The sequence below is a fragment of the Oncorhynchus mykiss genome, chromosome 5 (genome assembly GCF_013265735.2).
Source record: "Oncorhynchus mykiss isolate Arlee chromosome 5, USDA_OmykA_1.1, whole genome shotgun sequence".
Taxonomy (NCBI): domain Eukaryota; kingdom Metazoa; phylum Chordata; class Actinopteri; order Salmoniformes; family Salmonidae; genus Oncorhynchus; species Oncorhynchus mykiss.
Genome location: NC_048569.1, coordinates 9,416,049 through 9,440,319, shown reverse-complemented (window position 1 = coordinate 9,440,319; position 24,271 = coordinate 9,416,049). Strand labels below are relative to the sequence as shown.

Below are 24,271 nucleotides of genomic sequence, written 5' to 3'. Positions count from 1 at the left end.
AAGTTTAATTTGAGGAAGCATACAAACTGGAATACACTGCTGCCCTCTGATAAGAGTTGTGAAACAGTGGTATTCATAATGTCTCTGTGGATGGGAACAGTTTTATCATTCGCTATTTGACATCTACAATAATTTAGAACAAGTATTAAAATTTGGCGCCACGAAAGCATTTCACCCAGACAGACATGGATTTTGTCCCAAATGGCACCCTATTCCCTATATAGTGCACTACTATAGGGCTCTGGTCAAAAGTAGTTTATTATTAAGGGAATAGGGTGCCACTTGGGATACGTACATACACACTAGTGATGCGCGGGTTGACTCAGAACCCGCGGTTATATCCGTGGGGTGGGCGGGTTTAGGCTCATGACATTTTGTGTGGGTGAACGATGGGCAGGTGGGTTGAATAAAGATTAAACAATGCATTAAAATAAAAATCTCTAAATGTATATTTCTTGTGTAATTCATATCTATAGGCTAGATTCTGTCATTCATACCAATCGGCTAGATTGTTTAATTCATATCAACAGGCTATATCCTGCGATGCAGTGCCTTACACCGCTGCGCCACTCGGGAGCCCAAGATTTGTATTGCCTCCACACTGACGGTCACAGGTCATTGGAGGCAGTGAAATTCCACATGACCGTTTAGTCACGGTAATTAGGCTTCTCGAAGCGCTGATGCTTGTCATTAGTAGCCTACCAAACTTGCTAACTGCCTGGTACTCAGCACTCTCTTGTCCCTCTAATCACTCCGACATCAATGCAAATGTAATCGAAAATCGAATAAGACACTTCATGAGAGCTCATGTTGCGCAACATTTCTATAGGCTATGTAATTGCATGAGAAAAGAGTGATGGCTGCTAATAAAAAGAGGAGGATCCCATCAGCTCTCTATAGGCTAGGCCTACTATATTTCTCAACTATCCTAATATTAAGCACATTGCTTATATTTACAACAGGAGAATAGCCTACCTGGCTGGCATGAAAATGAACCACGGGGAAAAGTATCCTCCATTCGCTATTTTTTTTATTTCACCTTTATTTGGCACGGCAGTTAAGAACAAATTCGTATTTACAATGACGGCCTACCCCAGCCAAACCCGGACAATGCTGGGCCAATGATAATTGCATGATAATTGTCCATTCTAAATCTAAACAAATGTCACACATATTGTTTAGTATATGTAAATACAAGTTTAAATCAAGAAAAGTCTGATGGGTGACAATATTAGCCTATCACTTGTGAATGATGCCCAACCTAAGAAACAATGCCTTTTTTACGACTTGTTTGAGTCATAGTTGCACACCTCATGTAGCCTAGCCCATAGGCCTATATGTTTTAATAAGGTTAGTATCACACCTCATGTAGCCTAGCCCATAGTCCTGTATGTTTTAATAAGGTTAGTATCACACCTCATGTAGCCTAGCCCATAGGCCTATATGTTTTAATAAGGTTAGTATCACAACTCATGTAGCCTAGCCCATGGGCCTATATGTTTTAATAAGGTTAGTATCACACCTCATGTAGCCTAGCCCATAGGCCTATATGTTTTAATAAGGTTAGTATCACACCTCATGTAGCCTAGCCCATAGGCCTATATGTTTTAATAAGGTTAGTATCACACCTCATGTAGCCTAGCCCATGGGCCTATATGTTTTAATAAGGTTAGTATCACACCTCATGTAGCCTAGCCCATGGGCCTATATGTTTTAATAAGGTTAGTATCACACCTCATGTAGCCTAGCCCATAGGCCTATATGTTTTAATAAGGTTAGTATCACACCTCATGTAGCCTAGCCCATAGGCCTATATGTTTTAATAAGGTTAGTATCACACCTCATGTAGCCTAGCCCATGGGCCTATATGTTTTAATAAGGTTAGTATCACACCTCATGTAGCCTAGCCCATGGGCCTATATGTTTTAATAAGGTTAGTATCACACCTCATGTAGCCTAGCCCATTGGCCTATATGTTTTAATAAGGTTAGTATCACACCTCATGTAGCCTAGCCCATAGGCCTATATGTTTTAATAAGGTTAGTATCACACCTCATGTAGCCTAGCCCATGGGCCTATATGTTTTAATAAGGTTAGTATCACACCTCATGTAGCCTAGCCCATAGGCCTATATGTTTTAATAAGGTTAGTATCACACCTCATGTAGCCTAGCCCATAGGCCTATATGTTTTAATAAGGTTAGTATCACACCTCATGTAGCCTAGCCCATGGGCCTATATGTTTTAATAAGGTTAGTATCACACCTCATGTAGCCTAGCCCATAGGCCTATATGTTTTAATAAGGTTAGTATCACACCTCATGTAGCCTAGCCCATAGGCCTATATGTTTTAATACGGTTTGTATCACAACTGAAGTGGCCCAAAAAAATGAAGCACATTAATCCGCTTTACAAGGCGTGTAGAGCCTAACTGGCATATATATAAGCAGTGTGTGAGTTTCAAGTTCGGGAAAGACAATTTTCACCATTAAAAATGCACCTTTTATAATAAAAGTATTACATGCATAATTGCATTTGCAGTCACTTTTCATAATGTTTTCTGCTAATGGAACATTAGCACTTATAGCCTACTACCACGTGCTCATTGCTGTGCTTATAATGTGAAGAAATAGCCTAATAGTTTCTAACATTTTAAGCTAAACGTTCTGATCTGTTGCGTCAGCCACATTGCATAAAAAAAGTTTTTTTGATGCTAGTGGTTGTGTTCATTTGGGATCTATTGCATCCCACAACTGTCCCAGACTGTTTGAGATATTGAATGAATGTCTTGGAAGATAATGATTCATAACAGAAACGTGTATATATAATAGCGTATTATAAACTGGGTGGTTCGAGCCCTGAATGCTGATTGGCCTAAAGCCGTGGTATATTTGACTACATAAGAACTGCCCTTAGCCATGGTCTATTGGCCATATACCACATCCCCTCGAGCCTTATTGTTACTGATACACCAAACACACCACCTAATTTCCGCATGCGAATGTCAGTTACTAGACAGAATGAGCTTTTGATTGAAACAGCGTGTGAATGCAGGTTACTAGGTAGAATGGGCTTTGATTGAAACAGCGTGTGAATGCAGGTTACTAGGTAGAATGGGCTTTGATTGAAACAGCGTGTGAATGCAGGTTACTAGGCAAAATGGGCTGTGATTGAAACAGCGTGTGAATGTCGGTTACTAGGCAAAATGGGCTGTGATTGAAACAGCGTGTGAATGCAGGTTACTAGGCAAAATGGGCTGTGATTGAAACAGCGTGTGAATGCAGGTTACTAGGCAAAATGGGCTGTGATTGAAACAGCGTGTGAATGCAGGTAATTAGGCAAAATGGGCTGTGATTGAAACAGCGTGTGAATGCAGGTAACTAGGCAAAATGGGCTGTGATTGAAACAGCGTGTGAATGTCGGTTACTAGGCAAAATGGGCTGTGATTGAAACAGCGTGTGAATGCAGGTTACTAGGCAAAATGGGCTGTGATTGAAACAGCGTGTGAATGTCGGTTACTAGGCAAAATGGGCTGTGATTGAAACAGCGTGTGAATGCAGGTAACTAGGCAAAATGGGCTGTGATTGAAACAGCGTGTGAATGCAGGTAACTAGGCAAAATGGGCTGTGATTGAAACAGCGTGTGAATGTCGGTAACTAGGCAAAATGGGCTGTGATTGAAACAAAATGCAGGAAGGTTATATGTAAGTGTTTCACTGTAAGGCCTGTTGTACACCTGCGACAAATAAATGTTGATTTGATTTATATAGTAAACACCATCTGCTCTAATTTTCTTACAAAACAGTTGCAAGAAGATCTACATGCATATTCCGGTCTAAATGCATGCATTAATGTAGGCTACGCTGGCCCACAAAACCATCCTGTTGTCCCGCATTTGGGTGTTTTTATATGCGGTCACCCTACCGGCATGAGTGAGAAAAAAGAACCTGCTGGAAAGTAGCCTCCATCTGCTATTGTAGTGAGTGTGATGACATGTCTTTATCCCCTGCCCCTGTTCCTGCCCATTTGCTAATGGTCCACTCTAAGTCAAAACTAATTTGACATATTATTAAAGACGAGATTCAATTGAGAATAGTCTGATGGGTGAAAATATGATCACTTGATGAGAGAACAGTTTGTGCAGCCTGAGGCAAGGAATAGAACTCAAGCTTTTTTTCCCATTATTTTTCTCAAATCATCAGTAGCAAATAGTCGCATCATACAGACCATATATATTTTTATTTCTAAGACATTTTAAGGTTTGTATCATTCACAACTAAAGTTACCAAATAACTCTAAATAAAATGTATTTATATAGCCCTTCTTACATCAGGTGATAGATATATCAAAGTGCTGTATAGAAACCCAGCCTAAAACCCCAAACAGCAAGCAATGCAGGTGTAGGAGCACGGTGGCTAGGAAAAACTCCTTAGAAAGGCCAGAACCTAGGAAGAAACCTAGAGAGGAACCAGGCTATGAGGGGTGGTCAGTCCTTTTCTGGCTGTGCCGGGTGGAGATTATAACAGAACATGGCCAAGATGTTCAAATGTTCATAGATGACCAGCAGGGTCAAATAATAGTAATCACAGCGAACAGGTCAGGGTCTGAAACCATCTGTTGCTGGCAGTAGTGCAGCTGCATGACCTGTACTAGTATTACTGAGCCTCAATTCCACCTGGCAAAGTTAGCATTTCCTTCTCATTTAACTTCTCAAAATATTGCCATACAGGAACTCACTTTTGTCCCTTGCCTTTCTCTGATTGATCCAACTGTTAACGACGATGGCGTTGTGATGGTGAATCGACTCCAAATTAATTGATTCCTTGACGACTTGCACGTCAACTCCCGATGTTGACTCCCATTTCTGAGTGTCGATGGTAAAAAGTAGTGCACTATATAGGTAATACTGTGCTGATTTGGACGCACCCCATTGCTGATTTGCTGTACATTGGGCCTATCCTATATTTACGATATGATGAAACAAAACTTGACACCCACCACTTGATACAGTGTTAAATGCTAAGTCATTGTACAGGCTAATGAAAGGCCAGTTCAATCAAGAAGCAGGGTGAAAAGGGATACTTCGGGATTTTGCCAATCTACTTCCAAAAAGTAAATTAACTCGTGGATACTATTTTAGTCTCTGTGTCCAGTATGAAATACATTTTGCGAGCCAATGGTAACTAGCGTTAGCACAATAACTGGAAGTCAGATACCCATAGACTTCATCATTGCGCTAACGCTAGCTAGCAATTGCTCTGGCACTAGTTAGCAACTTCCATAAAACCACGTGCAGAGACAGAATATTGGAATCCATGAGTTAATGTAACTCCGGGGAAGAGGATAAAGGGCTAAAATCCTGACGTATCCCTTTAAGAAAGTGGTCACATTCAGAAAGACTTGAAACAGCACACAGCTGTTTTAAAGGTGAAGCCTTGCTGCAGGCTAATTGACGCCACACAGCTAATGAAAAGAGTGGTTTTGATCCCTGTGTTGTTGATGCTCAGTCAGCTGATCTAGCATTTCTCTTCCTCCAGGAGGGAGGTGTACCGGATTCTGAAGAACCAGGGCATCCTGCTCCCACGTTACGCCGTTCTCAACAGAGACCCTGCGAGACCAGAGGGTTAGTACCCAGTACCTTAAAGGTCAAAGCAGGGTAGCCTAGTGGTTAGAGCGTTGGACTAGTAACCGGAAGGTTGCAAGTTCAAATCCCTGAGCTGACAAGGTACAAATCTGTCGTTCTGCCCCTGAACAGGCAGTTAACCCGCTGTTCCTAGGCCGTCATTGAAAAAAAGCAATGTTTCTCAATCCTGGTCCAGGCAACCCAAAGTTGTGCACATTTTTCTTAGTTTTTCAAGAGGCTTGATGATGAGTTGATTGGTTGAATTACGTTTTTGGATGCTAGGGAAAAATCTAAAATGTGCTTTCAGACTTCAAAAGTAATCTAATGTCAAGATGAGTACTTATCATGTATATCGATCCAGCTATGCCTCAAACTCCAAGATTAATGGAAAAGATGAGCACAGCCAATCTTTAAATCAAATGGTGCTTCTCTTTTCCATTCATCGGTATTGTGTATTGTGACATATAGCTGGATCTACAAAAGGGATGGCCTGGGATGTGGACTTAGCTCAACAGAAGAACAGGTTTGAGGTTTGCACACATCAGACAAGCTTTGAAGTGTAATGTCCCTTTAAGTTTATTCGTAGAATATGGGGCACGTTCTCAAAATGCGCCTCTGTATACCTTAATGATGTTGACAAAAAAAGTGTTTCAGTATAGGGAAGTAGCATTATGAATCACTGTCAGATCAGTGTTTAGACCATTGTGTTATTCTTCATTTGATTTCTGCCCAGAACCTCACGTTAGACTGTAAACATCCTGTTTCTGGTCCACTGCTTGGTCTGTGCCATAGTTTTTTTTGTTGTTGTAGTTTATTCTTATGATAATCCAAACAGAAATTGTGTCCAAAGATTTACTCACAAAACCACATTTCCATCCACAGTAAAGTTCAACCATGTCTAAAGGAAATTATGGACAGCTGTGATCGATCCAACCATGTTCAGCATGATTGGATCTTTTTGTGTCTGTAAATTGAATTATGTGAGAAATGGTGGCGGAAATGCCTTTTTTATGCGCCAATATTGATAAAATAACCACTTATCCATAATAATCTCATGTAGACTAGTCTACCCACACATCCTATCGCACTATATGGGCAAGCTGTTGGCCAGAGTGCCAAGACCAGAGGAGGCACCTTTGCTATTCTACGCAACAGTTTTTTTTTTTGTGACAAAACTATCAGAGTTGAAAATGTGATGATAAACACATTGAACTTTAGATTTTTATTTGGTACGTGACAATTTAAAGCGAAAAGGTACATTTTCTGTGCACTGCTTTCATCACACACTAATTTCTATCCTCAACGAGTCCGTTTGGTGGAAACACCGTTGGTGGGGAAATGTGCATATTGTCTTTATGCAGGATTGTGAATATTTGCATGAAAACCTAGCCAGTGATGTTAATTGTCTGGTTCAATATGTCAGCTCAATATACAAAACACATTTTTAACATTTTCAAATCTGTCGTATCTGGAATGGAATCAATCAGGACTGCTTTAAATTCCTCTCTCGTCCTTTAGATCGCTGCAAACATAAGATTACTGGCATGTAGAAAGGCTACAGGGATTAAACTGTTTTACATTTCAGTCTTAAAATGGCAACTAGCCATGACTGTGAAACAGATGGGGAAACAATACTGTTTTAGTGGAAACAATCCTGTCCAAAAGGACAATGCAGCCATTTGGCATCTGAAATGAACCCCCACCATCATGTTCAAATCCAATAGGAATATGAGCTACGGCTGGATAGACCTGTTCATACCACATCTGTTGCTGTTGGCAAATAAAGGCCATTCAGCTACGGCTTAAATTTTGCTCATTCCCTTGATGGTAGAGCTTTATCTTTTGGCAAAGAGACCTAATCGCGTCTCTTAACATATTATCTGCTAGCCTTTCCCAAGTGTACGTCATCAACACTTCTCTGAGATGAATTTATAATCAGACCATTGATCATTCAGGATGCCTCATTGTCTAGGTTGGATGCCTCATTGTTGTTTGAATGGCTACCACACAATGTTTGAATGGGCACCAGGTCTAATCCAGTCCTGGTACACAGGGTTGTGTTCATTAAAATGAAAACGTTCAGATAGGCCTATAGGCTCAGCTGTGTAATGTAGCTGCAGTGAACCGTGTGTGTGTTAGCAGCTGTCTCGTTCCCATCCACCCCCTGCTCTGAGGAGTAAAACTGGAGCACCACTAGGCCTGGGAGACCTGCTTCCTGTCTGTCCTGTCTCAGCTCTGCACTGCTTAGTGATTATACACCCACTCACACTGGTGTTTGGATCTCTCTCTGCCACGTTCCCTCTCTCCTGCTTGCTCTCGCTCTCTCGCACTCGCTCTTGCTCTCCCTTTTCCAGGATGATGTACTGTAGACTAGTCCTTCTGTCTCCTCTGTCTCTGTCTTTCTCGCTCTCCTCTCTTTCCCTGTTTTTCTCTACTGGTTCTCTAGTATGGGTGGCCAATTTAAGGAGGCCATCTGTGGACATGACAGCTGTCTGCTTTGACCTCTCTGACTCTAGGCTTCCATTGTGATAGATGGGATACACTATGGTGTTTCTTTTCCTTTTAATGAAATGGAATCTCTTCTACAATTCCATGTTGTTTCGTCTCTACGTTCATATTTATTGAAATTCTGTAGAGTTCCGTGTATTTACCAGAGGATGTTGAGAAGGCCTATTTAGAACAGCCAATGGGCTTTCGTCAACTAAACTAAATCACCCCGCCCAGTGTGTCAGAACACGTACGGGGACTTTTCAGACCAGCATCCTGTTGATAGGCCTATTAGCCTGAAACGAACCATATCCTCAACCGATTGGTAAATTAAATATCAGATTGCACGTCTGCCGCGTCCACTTAGTTTTTCCCGTTGGAACAGGCCTTTTCAGGCACGCAGCAGTAAAGATGGCTGCTGTGGAATCTAGCAGATAAGCCTCTGTGCAAACGAAGAAACCTTCCCTCCCAAAGTCTGGTTGTGTCCTAGCCAGTGGGGGTCACAGGTACTTTACTCACACATAGTCACTGCCATGCAGGCTTTTATTAGATATTCGGTTAATAGGTGAGAAACCATCTGGCCCCATTTTAATGTAGCAGTTTAGTGACTGTGCTGTTTTGGGGGGGTTCTCAGTGAGGTACATGCAGATTGGCAACCCTATGCTTTAGCCAATTTATTTAAAGCCGCTATGCTGCATCAGTTGGGCAACAGGTTATAATGCTTTTAAAGGGAGCATTATATTTCAGATGGTTGACAACATAATTTAATTGTCATTCAATTTAAAGCAGAATGTCATTTTTAAAAAGTCACCAGAAGTGACCTTCTCAGTTCTACACAAAAAATATCACAGGGGTGCCCCCCTCCCCCCAACACACACTCTTACTTTGCCTCCGCTGCTAAACTAAAATCCTAAAGGAAACACTGCCCTGGCATAAAAATATTAGTTTCCCTTTCTGTTGGATGAAGCCAGATTATAAAAGGAGAAAAGCATCAATGTATGAAATTCTCATTCTGCCTCACAGCAAGAGGCCTCTTTTGAACTATCAGGATATCCAAGGACATATCTGTTTTTGTCCATTTTCTATCTCTTTTGCATTACAAGCGCCCTAAACCAACAATGCAGTTAAAAAATAAAAATACCTACCAAAAAAGAAGAAGAAGAAGAAGAAGAAATAAACGTAACAAATAATTAAAGAGCAGCAGTAAAAGAGGATTGGTAACAACTCTTCTGTGACGCAGACACTGTAGAAACACTGTACTAACACCAGCACAAACAGATCTGGGACCAGGCTACAGAATTGGTTGGTTTGGTGCTGGACTATTAAATGACTGCACAGGGTATATCTCTTTGACCAGGGTTAGTGACCACTGTTGTACAGTAAAGAGTTGCTGCTAAGGGGTCTGATTTGAAGATCAAGGCCTGCTAATCCCATAGATAACCAGTTGTATGTGCCGTGTCTATCCAGAGTGTAACCTGGTGGAGGGGGAGGACCACGTGGAGGTGAACGGTGAAGTGTTCCAGAAGCCCTTTGTGGAGAAGCCTGTGAGTGCCGAGGACCACAATGTCTACATCTATTACCCCACGTCGGCCGGAGGGGGCAGCCAGAGGCTCTTCCGCAAGGTTAGGATGCACACAAAAGGTCATGACATCCATCCATACACCAATAGGCCATATATATATATATATATATAAGATAATATATATAATATATATAAGAAAATAAAGGGAACACTAAAATATTTATCAACCCATGGATGTCTGGATTTGAAGTGACACTCAAAATTAAAGTGGAAAACCACATTCCAAGCTGATCCAACTTTGATGTAATGTCCTAGATCTGAATGAATGAAATATTCTTATTAAATACTTTTTTCTTTACATAGTTGAATGTGCTGACAACAAAATCACACACAAATTATCAATGGAAATCAAATTTATCAACCCATGCATGTCTGGATTTGGAGTGACACTCAAAATTAAAGTGGAAAACCACACTACAGGCTGATCCAACTTTGATGTTATGTCCTTAAAACAAGTCAAAATGAGGCTCAGTAGTGTGTGTGGCCTCCATGTGCCTGTATGACCTCCCTACAACGCCTGGGCATGCTCCTGATGAGGTGGCGGATGGTCCCCTGAGGGATCTCCTCCCAGACCTGGATTAAAGCATCCGCCAACTCCTGGACAGTCTGTGGTGCAACGTGGCATTGGTGGATGGAGCGAGACATGATGTCCCAGATGTGCTCAATTGGATTCAGGTCTGGGGAACGGGTGGGCCAGTCCATAGCATCAATGCCTTCCTCGGGCCAGATGAGGTCTAGCATTGTCTTGCATTAGGAGGAACCCAGGGCCAACCGCACCAGCATATGGTCTCACAAGGGGTCTGAGGATCTCATCTCGGTACCTAATGGCAGTCAGGCTACCTCTGGCGAGCACATGGAGGGCTGTGCGGCCCCCCCAAAGAAATTCCACACCATGACTGACCCACCGCCAAACCGGTCATGCTGGAGGATGTTGCAGGCAGCAGAACGTTCTCCACGGCATCTCCAGACTGTCACATGTGCTCAGTGTGAACCTGCTTTCATCTGTAAAGAGCACAGGGCGCCAGTGGCGAATTTGCCAATCTTGGTGTTCTCTGGCAAATGCCAAACGTCCTGCACGGTGTTGGGCTGTAAGCACAACCCCCACCTGTGGACGTTGGGCCCTCATACCACCCACATGGAGTCTGTTTCTGACCGTTTGAGCAGACACATGCACATTTGTGGCCTGCTGGAGGTAATTCTGTAGGGCTCTGGCAGTACTCCTCCTGCTCCTCTTTGCACAAAGTCGGAGGTAGCGGTCCTGCTGCTGGGTTGTTGGCCTCCTCCACGTCTCCTGATGTACTGGCCTGTCTCCTGGTAGCGCCTCCATGCTCTGGACACTACGCTGACAGACACAGCAAACCTTCTTGCCACATCTCGCATTGATGTGCCATCCTGGATGAGCTGCACTACTAGAGCCACTTGTGTGGGTTGTAGACTCCGTCTTATGCTACCACTAGAGTGAAAGCACCGCCAGCATTCAAAAGTGACCAAAACATCAGCCAGGAAGCATAGGAACTGAGAAGTGGTCTGTGGTACCCACCTGCAGAACCACTCCTTTATTGGGGGATGTCTTGCTAAATGCCTATAATTTCCACCTGTTGTCTATTCCATTTGCACAACAGCATGTGAAATTTATTGTCAATCAGTGTTGCTTCCTAAGTGGACAGTTTGATTTCACAGAAGTGTGATTGACTTGGAGTTACATTGTGTTGTTTAAGTGTTCCCTTTATTTTTTTGAGCAGTGTGTATATATATATATATATATATATCACACACACACTATAAGTATATGGACACCTAAGTATATGGACACATTCGGCTATTTCAGCCACACCCGTTGCTGACAGGTGTATAAAATTGAGCACACAGCCATTCAATCTCCATAGAAAACCACCACAGTCAGTAAAATGGCCTTACTGAAGAGATCAGTGACGTTCAATGTGGCACAGTCATAGGATGCCACCTTTCCAACAAGTCAGTTTGTCAAATTGCTACCCCAGTCAGCTGTAAGTGAAGTGGAAACGTCTAGGAGCAACAATGGCTCAGTTGCGAAGTGATAGGCCACACAAGCTTACAGAATGGGACCGAGTGCTGAATATTATTTTTTTAATCGTCTGTCCTCTGTTGCATCAGTCGTTACCGAGTTCCAAACTGCCTCTGGAAGCAACTTCAGCACAATAACTGTTCGTCGGGAGCTTCATGAAATGGGTTTCCAAGGCTAAGCAGCCACACACAAGCCTAAGATCACCATGCGCAGTGCCAAGCGGAATTGTGTAAAGCTCAATGCTATTGGACTCTGGAGCAGTGAAAATTCATTCTCTGGAGTGGTGAATCATGCTTCACCATCTGGCAGTCTGACGGACGAATCTGCCTTTGGCGGATGCAATGAGAACGCTACCTGCCCCAATGCATAGAGCCAACTGTAAAGTTTGGTGTTGGAGTAATAATGGTCTGGGGCTGTTTTTCGGGCTAAGCCCCTTAGTTCCAGTAAAGGGAAATCTTAATGCTACAGCATACAATGACATTCTAGATGATTCTGTGCTTCCAGCTTTGTGGCAACAGTTTGGGGAAGGCCCTTCCAGTTTCAGCATGACAATGCCCCCATGCACAAAGTGAGGTCCATACATAAATGGTTTGTTAAGATCAGTGTGGAAGAACTTGACTGCATTGACCTCAACCCCATCAAACACCTTTGGGATGAATTGGAACGCTGACTGCGAGCCAGGTCTAATCGGCCAACATCAGTGCCCTACCTCACTAATGCTCTTGTGGCTGAATGGAAGCCAGTCCCCACAGCAATGTTCCAACATCTAGTGGAAAGCCTTCCCATAAGAGTGGAGGCTGTTATAGCATCAAAGGAGGGACCAACTCCATATTGATGCCCATGATTTTGTAATGAGATGTTCGATGAGCAGGTGTCCACATACTTTTGGTCATGTAATACACATACACACAGTCAGCTGTCAACATTCCTAACTAAGGCCATAACTCAGTGCTCTAGCAACAACTCTGCAGTGTTTACAAGCCCCTAATACAATTTCCTACTAACTAGAGCCTGCTAGAACCTGTACAAGCCACTAACACCCTGCAGGGCTAGCTAGGGCCTCTGCAAGGCTAGCTAGAGCCTCTAACCCCCTGCAAGGCTAGCTAGAGCCTCTAACCCCCTGCAAGGCTAGCTAGAGCCTCTAACCCCCTGCAAGGCTAGCTAGAGCCTCTAACCCCCTGCAAGGCTAGCTAGAGCCTCTAACCCCCTGCAAGGCTAGCTAGAGCCTCTAACCCCCTGCAAGGCTAGCTAGAGCCTCTAACCCCCTGCAAGGCTAGCTAGAGCCTCTAACCCCCTGCAAGGCTAGCTAGAGCCTCTAACCCCCTGCAAGGCTAGCTAGAGCCTCTAACCCCCTGCAAGGCTAGCTAGAGCCTCTAACCCCCTGCAAGGCTAGCTAGAGCCTCTAACCCCCTGCAAGGCTAGCTAGAGCCTCTAACCCCCTGCAAGTCTAGCTAGAGCCTCTAACCCCCTGCAGGGCTAGCTAAAGACTGTACAAGTCACGGTACAGCATTCATGGCTGTCCATGTAATTTCTCTCCACCTGATCTTCCCTCTAGATTGGAAGCAGAAGTAGTGTTTATTCGCCCGAGAGCAATGTGCGAAAAACTGGATCCTACATTTATGAAGAGTTCATGCCAACGGATGGAACTGATGTGAAGGTAAATCCCATTAGCCAACAGCCGTTTGTGTTAAACGTGTTTACTTCAGTGTTTTCCATTCTACTGTCTAAAAAATAGGGCATCCTCAGGGGTGAATTTAGAGTCAATATTTGCCTTAAAGAACAACATAATAGGATTTATGTGTTATGCCTCGTGGAAGACTGTCTCGGTTTCAAAAATGATGAGAGGAGAGTGACTGTGCAAATCTAGACTGCGGAGTCTGCCGAAATAGGAGAACTCCAACCCAGCAGTATATATATCATTCTGCTTATCTCATGGGCTCAGCTGAAAAGGGATCTAGCTAAAACCACATATTATGTCTACGTTCCAAGTGGCGTAGGGCCCATAGGGTACCACTTGGGACAAGCTATATTTACTATCTGGGACCAGCTGAAATAGGGCAGCTAAAAATGCTCATTATATTTACTTTGCAGGATCAGGCACCAGCTTTTAGTTACACAGCTGATAAAAGGCGAGGACAGTGAGGCCACTAGATTCAGTATTTCAGTGTGTATGTCCATGGTCTTTGCTTTGAGCACCACAGTCAAGGCTGTGTCCCGAATTGCACCCTATTCAGTGCACTACTTTTGACCAGGGCCCCTACTCTCAGAGAACAATGGAAGTAGAATAGATAAATAAAAAAATAAAAAAAATCATAAATGCTGGATAGGTAACCATCATTTTGTGGTTGTGTGTGGGGGGCGGTGTCTGTGTGTGGGGTGGTCTTGGTCCTTAGGTGTACACAGTGGGGCCGGACTACGCCCACGCGGAGGCCAGGAAGTCCCCGGCCCTGGACGGCAAGGTGGAGCGGGACAGTGAAGGCAAGGAGGTGCGCTACCCTGTTATCCTCAACGCCCGCGAGAAGCTCATCGCCTGGAAGGTCTGTCTGGCCTTCAAGGTAACCAGGGACAACACGCTAGCAACCGGTAACCAGGGACAACACACCAGCAACCAGTAATCAGGGACAACACGCTAGCAACCATGACCTTAAGCTCTGCCAAGACTGTTGTTATGTCCCAAATGTCACCCTATTCCCTACATAGTGCACTACTTTGTACCAGAGCCCTGACCCTCTGGTCCAAAGTGATGTACTGTATAAGGAACAAGCTACCGTTTAGGACCAAGCCAGGGACTTGACTCATTATCCTTAGTCTGACTTGATTAAGGTGGACAGCCCTGTGGAATAGACCAAGCAAAGGTGATGGGGGTTGTCTAAAGAGAGACAAGTGGCCTAAATGCTAGGAAACACAGAGTAGAAGTGCCTTAAGTATCCAAGTTCCCTAGAGACTAAATAGAATGTAGTGCCCAAATTGTAACACATTATCAGAAATATCAAAGTATATCAAGACATTGTCTGTTTTCAATTATGGCCCAATAATGTGCATTCCATCTGATTAATCAAATAATGTATTTTAATATTCTTTGATACTGTGTACAGTAAACTGCTTTCAATGACGATAGGTTTCAATTCCCGTATCTGCCTTACCAGTGAACCATAAAGGCCTGTTTGCAACTTTGGATAGTGAGGTTTAAATGTCACATCTCTGATTCTCAGTTTCACTTCTCCTTTCTCTTGACAGCAAACGGTCTGTGGTTTCGACTTGCTACGTGCCAACGGCCAGTCGTACGTGTGTGACGTCAACGGCTTCAGCTTCGTCAAGAACTCCATGAAGTACTACGACGACTGTGCAAAAATACTGGGGTCAGAATACACATTTTGGAGAAAAGAAATGACTAATTATTGTTGCTAAAATTTTACAGTTTGCAAATGATCTTAATCATTTAAGTAATTAGTTATGGGTATTCCTAAATGAATGAAATAGGTTATGTAGTACTTTAGATGGAAGACGCTTCATATGATGTCTAATGTTGCCTTGTAAAAATAATGAAGGTTTTTTAAAATTTATTTTTATATATATATAAAATACAGTGCCTTGCGAAAGTATTCGGCCCCCTTGAACTTTGCGACCTTTTGCCACATTTCAGGCTTCAAACAAAGATATAAACTGTATTTTTTTGTGAAGAATCAACAACAAGTGGGACACAATCATGAAGTGGAACGACATTTATTGCATATTTCAAACTTTTTTAACAAATCAAAAACTGAAAAATTGGGCGTGCAAAATTATTCAGCCCCCTTAAGTTAATACTTTGTAGCGCCACCTTTTGCTGCGATTACAGCTGTAAGTCGCTTGGGGTATGTCTCTATCAGTTTTGCACATCGAGAGACTGACATTTTTTCCCATTCCTCCTTGCAAAACAGCTCGAGCTCAGTGAGGTTGGATGGAGAGCATTTGTGAACAGCAGTTTTCAGTTCTTTCCACAGATTCTCGATTGGATTCAGGTCTGGACTTTGACTTGGCCATTCTAACACCTGGATATGTTTATTTTTGAACCATTCCATTGTAGATTTTGCTTTATGTTTTGGATCATTGTCTTGTTGGAAGACAAATCTCCGTCCCAGTCTCAGGTCTTTTGCATACTCCATCAGGTTTTCTTCCAGAATGGTCCTGTATTTGGCTCCATCCATCTTCCCATCAATTTTAACCATCTTCCCTGTCCCTGCTGAAGAAAAGCAGGCCCAAACCATGATGCTGCCACCAACATGTTTGACAGTGGGGATGGTGTGTTCAGCTGTGTTGCTTTTACGCCAAACATAACGTTTTGCATTGTTGCCAAAAAGTTCAATTTGGGTTTCATCTGACCAGAGCACCTTCTTCCACATGTTTGGTGTGTCTCCCAGGTGGCTTGTGGCAAACTTTAAACGACACTTTTTATGGATATCTTTAAGAAATGGCTTTCTTCTTGCCACTCTTCCATAAAGGCCAGATTTGTGCAATATACGACTGATTGTTGTCCTATGGACATAGTCTCCCACCTCAGCTGTAGATCTCTGCAGTTCATCCAGAGTGATCATGGGCCTCTTGGCTGCATCTCTGATCAGTCTTCTCCTTGTATGAGCTGAAAGTTTAGAGGGACGGCCAGGTCTTGGTAGATTTGCAGTGTTCTGATACTCCTTCCATTTCAATATTATCGCTTGCACAGTGCTCCTTGGGATGTTTAAAGCTTGGGAAATCTTTTTGTATCCAAATCCGGCTTTAAACTTCTTCACAACAGTATCTCGGACCTGCCTGGTGTGTTCCTTGTTCTTCATGAGGCTCTCTGCGCTTTTAACGGACCTCTGAGACTATCACAGTGCAGGTGCATTTATACGGAGACTTGATTACACACAGGTGGATTATATTTATCATCATTAGTCATTTAGGTCAACATTGGATCATTCAGAGATCCTCACTGAACTTCTGGAGAGAGTTTGCTGCACTGAAAGTAAAGGGGCTGAATAATTTTGCACGCCCAATTTTTCAGTTTTTGATTTGTTAAAAAAGTTTGAAATATCCAATAAATGTCGTTCCACTTCAGGATTGTGTCCCACTTGTTGTTGATTCTTCACAAAAAAATACAGTTTTATATCTTTATGTTTGAAGCCTGAAATGTGGCAAAAGGTCGCAAAGTTCAAGGGGGCCGAATACTTTCGCAAGGCACTGTGTATATATATATATATATATATATATATCTCACACACACACACACACACACACACATCTAAAAATAACACATCTAAAAATAAATACAAATATTTATTTAACTAGGCAAGTCAGATAAGAACAAATTTTTATTTACAATGACGGTCTACCGGGAAACAGTGGGTTAACTGCCTTGTTCAGGGGCAGAACGACAGATTTTTATCTCGTCACCTCTGGAATTCGATCTAGCAACCTTTCGGTTACTGGTCCGACGCTGTAACCACAAGGCTACTTGGACCGAACCGTTGACTGTAAGATCCATTCAATAGTTAATGGAGCATCTTAGATCACCAGTGATTTCAAATGTTTCCACGGACCCCAAAACGATCCTAATGTAGCATGCATCGGGTCAGAAAATCAAACGTTACAAATCGCCGGTTTAATTATAAATATTTTTTCGTATATTACTTTCTTTCTACCGAAATAACCTAATCTTTTGTAACAACTGATACACATCAGTGTCGAACTAAGCATGTAACTGTGTTGACAGTCATTGATCTACAAGTCATTTTGTGTGCTGAGCAACCCCAGGTAATATCAGTGGCCTAGTCAAACTGTTTCACTGTGCACAGCTTCATGCTGACCAGACTGAGGTAATATCAGTAGCCTAGTTAAACTGTTTCACTGTGCACAACTTTCTTGCTGACCAGACTGAGGTAATATCAGTAGCCTAGTTAAACTGTTTCACTGTGCACAACTTTCTTGCTGACCAGACTGAGGTAATATCAGTAGCCTAGTTAAACTGTTTCACTGTGCCCAGCTTCATGCTGACCAGACTGAGGTGATATCAGTAGCCTAGTCAAACTGTTTCACTGTGCCCAGCTTCTTGCTGACCAGACTGAGGTAATATCAGTGGCGGCCTGTTTTGATCTTGAACTACTGCACAGCACCTTCAGCTTTCAAATGCTAAAATGGCTTGTTGGATATTAGGCTTTATTAGTTGAGTGACAACCTATGTAATTTGCTATAGGTTATTATCTATGTGCTGTTGAAAATGGTGTTTTACCATAATAAAAGTACATTACCGGAGACCACTCATCTGGCTATTCCTGCTGAACTGGCTTACAGTAGATTTCATTTAGATTCTTCAGGTTCACCATCAGTAATAGTTTTGGTAGTTTTACTTAACACTGATTGTTTAATCTTTTGATATGTAGGTTAAAGTTGATCATTTCATCACAATAACGGCATATCAGGAGGAGAAAATAAGCTATTTAAAAACTTTCAAACATTCCATTTTGCAGAATTTAATTTAGAATGGAGTGTGAATGTGTTTATGCAACAAATGTTATAGTGCATCGATTCGTTCTCTAAACAAACCGAACCCCCCCCCCCCCCCCCCCTGAATTGTTTAAAACTAAAACGTATCAATCTGTATCGTATCGGAGCCCATTCATCTGGATCCATGTACGTATTGAATCGTCTAGAAAGGGAAAGATGCACATCACTATTACACAGATTCATAATGGTCAGACACAGCTTGTTTTAAGATGAATATATGTATTAGGCAATGTAGCGCTAATACAACCCAATACATCATGTAATAAGAATGATCTTCAAGTAGTTACCAAAGTTTCTTTGTCCCTGAACATCATCTGTCCTCTCCTGTAGAAATATCATCATGAGAGAGCTGGCTCCCCAGTTTTCCATCCCGTGGTCCATTCCTCTGGAGGCTGAAGATATCCCCATTGTCCCCACCACCTCTGGAACCATGTACGTATTTACACACATTTTGATGATGCGTTCGTAGTGAATAAAGCTGTTTTAGCCATAGAAAATGTAGCTGTAAATTGGTGCATTTTTAGGCCCCAACTTGACTTCCGTGTGCATAACTCAAATGTTCCTGCATATCCTCCATTGACATAATCGTATACATTTAAATCAAGCAAAAAAGATAAGCGTTAGTTAGAGCGTTGGACTAGTAACCGGAAGGTTGTGAGTTCAAACCCCCGAGCTGACGAGGTACAAATCTGTCGTTCTGCCCCTGAACAGGCAGTTAACCCACTGTTCCCAGGCCGTCATTGAAAATAAGAATTTGTTCTTAACTGACTTGCCTGGTTAAATAAAGGTAAAATAAAAATAAATAAAAAAATAGAACATGGCTGAACTCCACTCATATGGGAAGTTGATATCTTTAACTGTTGCTCCTCTTAACTCAGGATGGAGCTACGGTGTGTTATCGCTGTGATTCGTCATGGCGACAGAACTCCCAAACAGAAAATGAAAATGGAGGTTCGGCACCAAAGGTACATGACAGCTGTTCCCACACAGTCAATGTACAGGGCTACTGTCACACTACAGTACTGTTAACATGGTGATTCAGTATTGGTGAATGTTTTCACCACTGTAATGTATCGCCTCTTTATTTGTATTTATTACTTTTTTTAGGTTTTTTGATCTATTTGAAAAATGTGGCGGGTACAAAAACAAAAAACTAAAGTTGAAAAAGCCAAAGCAGTTACAGGTAAATAAAACCTATTTGTATCCTTTGTACGTTGTAGCTTCACGTGTTGTACAGTACAACTTACCTGCATCGCAATTTGTTTATGTCCAAATCCAGGAAGTGCTAGATATCGCAAGACAACTCCTTGTCGAAATCGGACAGAACAACGATTCCGAAATTGAAGAATCCAAAGCAAAACTTGAACAACTGAAAACAGTCCTTGAAATGTATGTGTTACTGCACATTCCCAGATGTCTTTCTAACGATTTGAATATTTGATTTAACAATCTGCTCTTAAAACAAAATGTGTTTTGCTTTAGGTATGGCCATTTTTCTGGCATCAATCGCAAGGTTCAGATGACGTACCTTCCGCATGGGTGCCCCAAAACATCCAGTGAGGAGGAAGGTAGGATTTGTTCTGTCATCTAGACTTTATATAACAGTTTCTCTAGTCTGTGAACTGATTGTTTGTGTCTGTCTGTGTGGTTCTCTGTGACTTACTGACTCATTATATGTGTGTTTCTCTGTGTTGTCTCTGCTTGCTGTGCCCTATAGACGTGCGTAGGGATGACCCTTCTCTGCTGCTGGTGTTGAAGTGGGGTGGGGAGCTGACCCCGGCAGGCAGGGTACAGGCTGAGGAGCTGGGCAGGGCCTTCCGCTGCATGTACCCTGGAGGACAAGGTAACAACCTCTATCCTCCACTCCCTCTTTATAGACAAGGTAACAACCTCTATCCTCCACTCCCTCTTTATAGACAAGGTAACAACCTCTATCCTCCACTCCCTCTTTATAGACAAGGTAACAAACTCTATCCTCCACTCCCTCTTTATAGACAAGGTAACAAACTCTATCCTCCACTCCCTCTTTATAGACAAGGTAACAACCTCTATCCTCCACTCCCTCTTTATAGACAAGGTAACAACCTCTATCCTCCACTCCCTCTTTATAGACAAGGTAACAACCTCTATCCTCCACTCCCTCTTTATAGACAAGGTAACAAACTCTATCCTCCACTCCCTCTTTATAGACAAGGTAACAAACTCTATCCTCCACTCCCTCTTTATAGACAAGGTAACAAACTCTATCCTCCACTCCCTCTTTATAGACAAGGTAACAACCTCTATCCTCCACTCCCTCTTTATAGACAAGGTAACAACCTCTATCCTCCACTCCCTCTTTATAGACAAGGTAACAACCTCTATCCTCCACTCCCTCTTTATAGACAAGGTAACAAACTCTATCCTCCACTCCCTCTTTATAGACAAGGTAACAACCTCTATCCTCCACTCCCTCTTTATAGACAAGGTAACAAACTCTATCCTCCACTCCCTCTTTATAGACAAGGTAACAACCTCTATCCTCCACTCCCTCTTTATAGACAAGGTAACAACCTCTATCCTCCACTCCCTCTTTATAGACAAGGTAACAACCTCTATCCTCCACTCCCTCTTTATAGACAAGGTAACAAACTCTATCCACTCAGGCTTTAAAGCGGCAATCAGCAGTTGAAACAATAACAAAGCTTTTTTCCTGATACCCCAAATGACCCCAATCCTGACTTCCATTTATTTCTCTACCTAGATAAGTACAATCCACTTCAATACCCATCTCATGTTCCATATTTAGGTTGTAATGTTAAATTAGTGGACGTCCTCACAGACTCACACTGATGTGTAAAAAGCTGATTTGGTATTTTCCAGGTGACTACGCAGGATTCCCAGGGTGTGGCCTGCTGCGCCTCCACAGCACCTACAGACACGACCTGAAGATCTACGCCTCCGACGAGGGACGCGTTCAGATGACAGCCGCTGCCTTCGCTAAGGTCTGTCTGACAGTACAGATTTTTAAAGAGACATCTGGCCGATGTTTTTAGACCACAACATTTTTTTTTTAATGTTAAGATAAATCCACGTCCCATGCCTATTTGCCTCTTCCCAAATGAATAGAAAATACTAACTCACAATAACATCTGGAAATTAAATGGCGCTTATCTTTTTTCCATCTAATTTTGTATTGAGGCAAATCTCGATCTACTCAACCAGATGATCTGAAATGTGGATATATCTCAATGTGTGTCTACTTTTGACATCTAAATAGAAACATCTGACACACACTTTCTTTTTGAAGTGAAATGTACTTTTAAGAATGTTGTCTCGTTAGTCAGTCAGTCTAGTTATAATACGTAGCCTAGTGGTTAAGAGCATTGGGCCAGTAACCAAAAGGTCGCTTTTTCGAATACCAGAGCCGACTAGGTGAATAATCTGTCGATGTGCCCTTGAGCAAGGCATTTAACCCTAATTGCTCCTGTAAGTCACTCTGGATAAGAGCATCTGCTGAATGACTAAAATGTAAATATATCTGGTGGCATCCATTTAGGGACTGCTGGCGCTGGAGGGCGAGCTGACACCAATCCTGGTGCAGATGGTGAAGAGTGCCAACATGAACGGGCTGCTGGACAGCGACAGCGACTCTCTCAGCAGCTGCCAGCAGCGCGTCAAGGCCCGTCTCCACGAGATCCTGCAGAGAGATAGGGACTTCACTGCCGAAGATTACGAGAAGGTTGGGACTATGTGATGCAGTCTTAAGTTCTGTCCTGTCCGATCCATTTTGTCTGTGACTGTTGTGGAGAAAGCCACTCGGTGACAAAATATATATTGGCGTTTGATCATTATAAGTACTACTGTTGTAAATAGATTCTTGCTAAAATATTATTTTTGAAAATGTCCAATGACCCATTTTTTTCTTGTCCTAATGAAATAGTCCAAGCAGGACACATAAGCTGACAGGGCTCAGAGATGTATAAAACCCTGTCTCTGACTGTGGGCCGTAGTGATTTTTGTCTGCACCATCCCTAATATTTCCCCCCTTCCTAGTGCTCATAGTATTTTGTCTTTCTGTTCCCAGCTGGCACCCACCACCAGCTCCTCCTTGATCAAGTCCATGCAGATGATCAAGAACCCGGTGAAGACGTGTGACAAGGTGTACGCTCTCATTCAGAGCCTCACTCTGCAGATCAGACAGAGGATGGAGGACCCCAAGTCAGCTGGTAAACACTCTGCTCATATCTCCAGCGAAGATCCCCATTGAAACTAATGAACTCCAGGGATGGTTCCAAATGGTACCTTATTCCCTTCTTTAGTGCACTCGCTTTGACCAGGACCCGTAAAGGCACTGTCGTGAAATAAATTGCCTTTTGGGATGCTCCCCAAAATTTGCTCTGAAACCCCATTTTAAAATCCATAATTAAGTTGGATCATAGGTCCCTGTCATTATCGTGAGTCACTAAGTCAATGGCTTGAATTGAAAGTTAGAGCTCTGATTTGGAGCAACGGGCTTGTTAGTGAGGGGATGAGGAAACGGAGACCTTGATTCTGGTTTGGATTCTATGACACATCCCACTTAATGAGTATGAATGAACCATAACATTCCCTCCCCATGTAGTAACCAAAAAAGTGTTAAAACAAATCAAAATATATTTTATATTTGAGATTCTTCAAAGTAGCCACCTTTTGCCTTGATGACAGCTTTGCACACTCTTGGCATTCTCTCAACCAGCATGGAGGTGTGTTGGGTCATTGTCCTGTTGAAAAACAAATGATAGTCCCTCTAAGCGCAAACCAGATGAGATGGCGTATCGCTGAAGAATGCTGTGGTAGCCATGCTGGTTAAGTTTGCCTTGAATTCTAAATAAATCACAGACAGTGTCACTAGCAAAGCACCCCCAAACCATCACACCGTTTTAGAAAGGAAAACCCTGGAATGAGTAGGTGTGTCCAAACTTTTAACTGGTACTGTATATGTCATGCGACCTTTTATTTTATTTTTATTTTTTTTTTTATTTTACCTTTATTTAACCAGGTAGGCAAGTTGAGAAGTTCTCATTTACAATTGCGACCTGGCCAAGATAAAGCAAAGCAGTTCGACACATACAACGACACAGAGTTACACATGGAGTAAAACAAACATACAGTCAATAATACAGTAGAAACAAGTCTATATACAATGTGAGCAAATGAGGTGAGATAAGGGAGGTAAAGGCAAAAAAAGGCCATGGTGGCAAGGTAAATACAATATAGCAAGTAAAACACTGGAATGGTAGTTTTGCAATGGAAGAATGTGCAAAGTAGAAATAAAAATAATGGGGTGCAAAGGAGCAAAATAAATAAATAAATAAATAAATAAAATACAGTAGGGAAAGAGGTAGTTGTTTGGGCTAAATTATAGGTGGGCTATGTACAGGTGCAGTAATCTGTGAGCTGCTCTGACAGTTGGTGCTTAAAGCTAGTGAGGGAGATAAGTGTTTCCAGTTTCAGAGATTTTTGTAGTTCGTTCCAGTCCATTGGCAGCAGAGAACTGGAAAGAGAGGCGGCCAAAGAAAGAATTGGTTTTGGGGGTGACTAGAGAGATATACCTGCTGGAGCGTGTGCTACAGGTGGGAGATGCTATGGTGACCAGCGAGCTGAGATAAGGGGGGACTTTACCTAGCAGGGTCTTGTAGATGACATGGAGCCAGTGGGTTTGGCGACGAGTATGAAGCGAGGGCCAGCCAACGAGAGCGTACAGGTCGCAATGGTGGGTAGTATATGGGGCTTTGGTGACAAAACGGATTGCACTGTGATAGACTGCATCCAATTTGTTGAGTAGGGTATTGGAGGCTATTTTGTAAATGACATCGCCTAAGTCGAGGATTGGTAGGATGGTCAGCTTTACAAGGGTATGTTTGGCAGCATGAGTGAAGGATGCTTTGTTGCGAAATAGGAAGCCAATTCTAGATTTAACTTTGGATTGGAGATGTTTGATATGGGTCTGGAAGGAGAGTTTACAGTCTAACCAGACACCTAAGTATTTGTAGT

General features: G+C 42.5%; 1 protein-coding gene across 13 annotated transcripts in view; it reads left to right on the top strand.

The window, feature by feature from the left end:
* The window catches only part of ppip5k2 (diphosphoinositol pentakisphosphate kinase 2), a 70,204-nt gene that overhangs the window by 9,883 nt on the left and 36,050 nt on the right, over positions 1–24,271 (top strand). For all 13 annotated transcript variants that reach the window (XM_021601596.2, XM_021601599.2, XM_021601589.2 and 10 more), the window contains exons 5-18: positions 5,536–5,621; positions 9,576–9,730; positions 13,290–13,391; positions 14,128–14,289; positions 14,972–15,093; positions 18,587–18,688; positions 19,135–19,221; positions 19,364–19,439; positions 19,536–19,645; positions 19,739–19,824; positions 19,974–20,099; positions 21,119–21,240; positions 21,795–21,977; positions 22,323–22,464. In XM_021601596.2, coding sequence (XP_021457271.2) covers positions 5,536–5,621; positions 9,576–9,730; positions 13,290–13,391; positions 14,128–14,289; positions 14,972–15,093; positions 18,587–18,688; positions 19,135–19,221; positions 19,364–19,439; positions 19,536–19,645; positions 19,739–19,824; positions 19,974–20,099; positions 21,119–21,240; positions 21,795–21,977; positions 22,323–22,464 — 1,661 coding nt within the window. The remainder of the gene's footprint in view (positions 1–5,535; positions 5,622–9,575; positions 9,731–13,289; positions 13,392–14,127; positions 14,290–14,971; positions 15,094–18,586; positions 18,689–19,134; positions 19,222–19,363; positions 19,440–19,535; positions 19,646–19,738; positions 19,825–19,973; positions 20,100–21,118; positions 21,241–21,794; positions 21,978–22,322; positions 22,465–24,271) is intronic.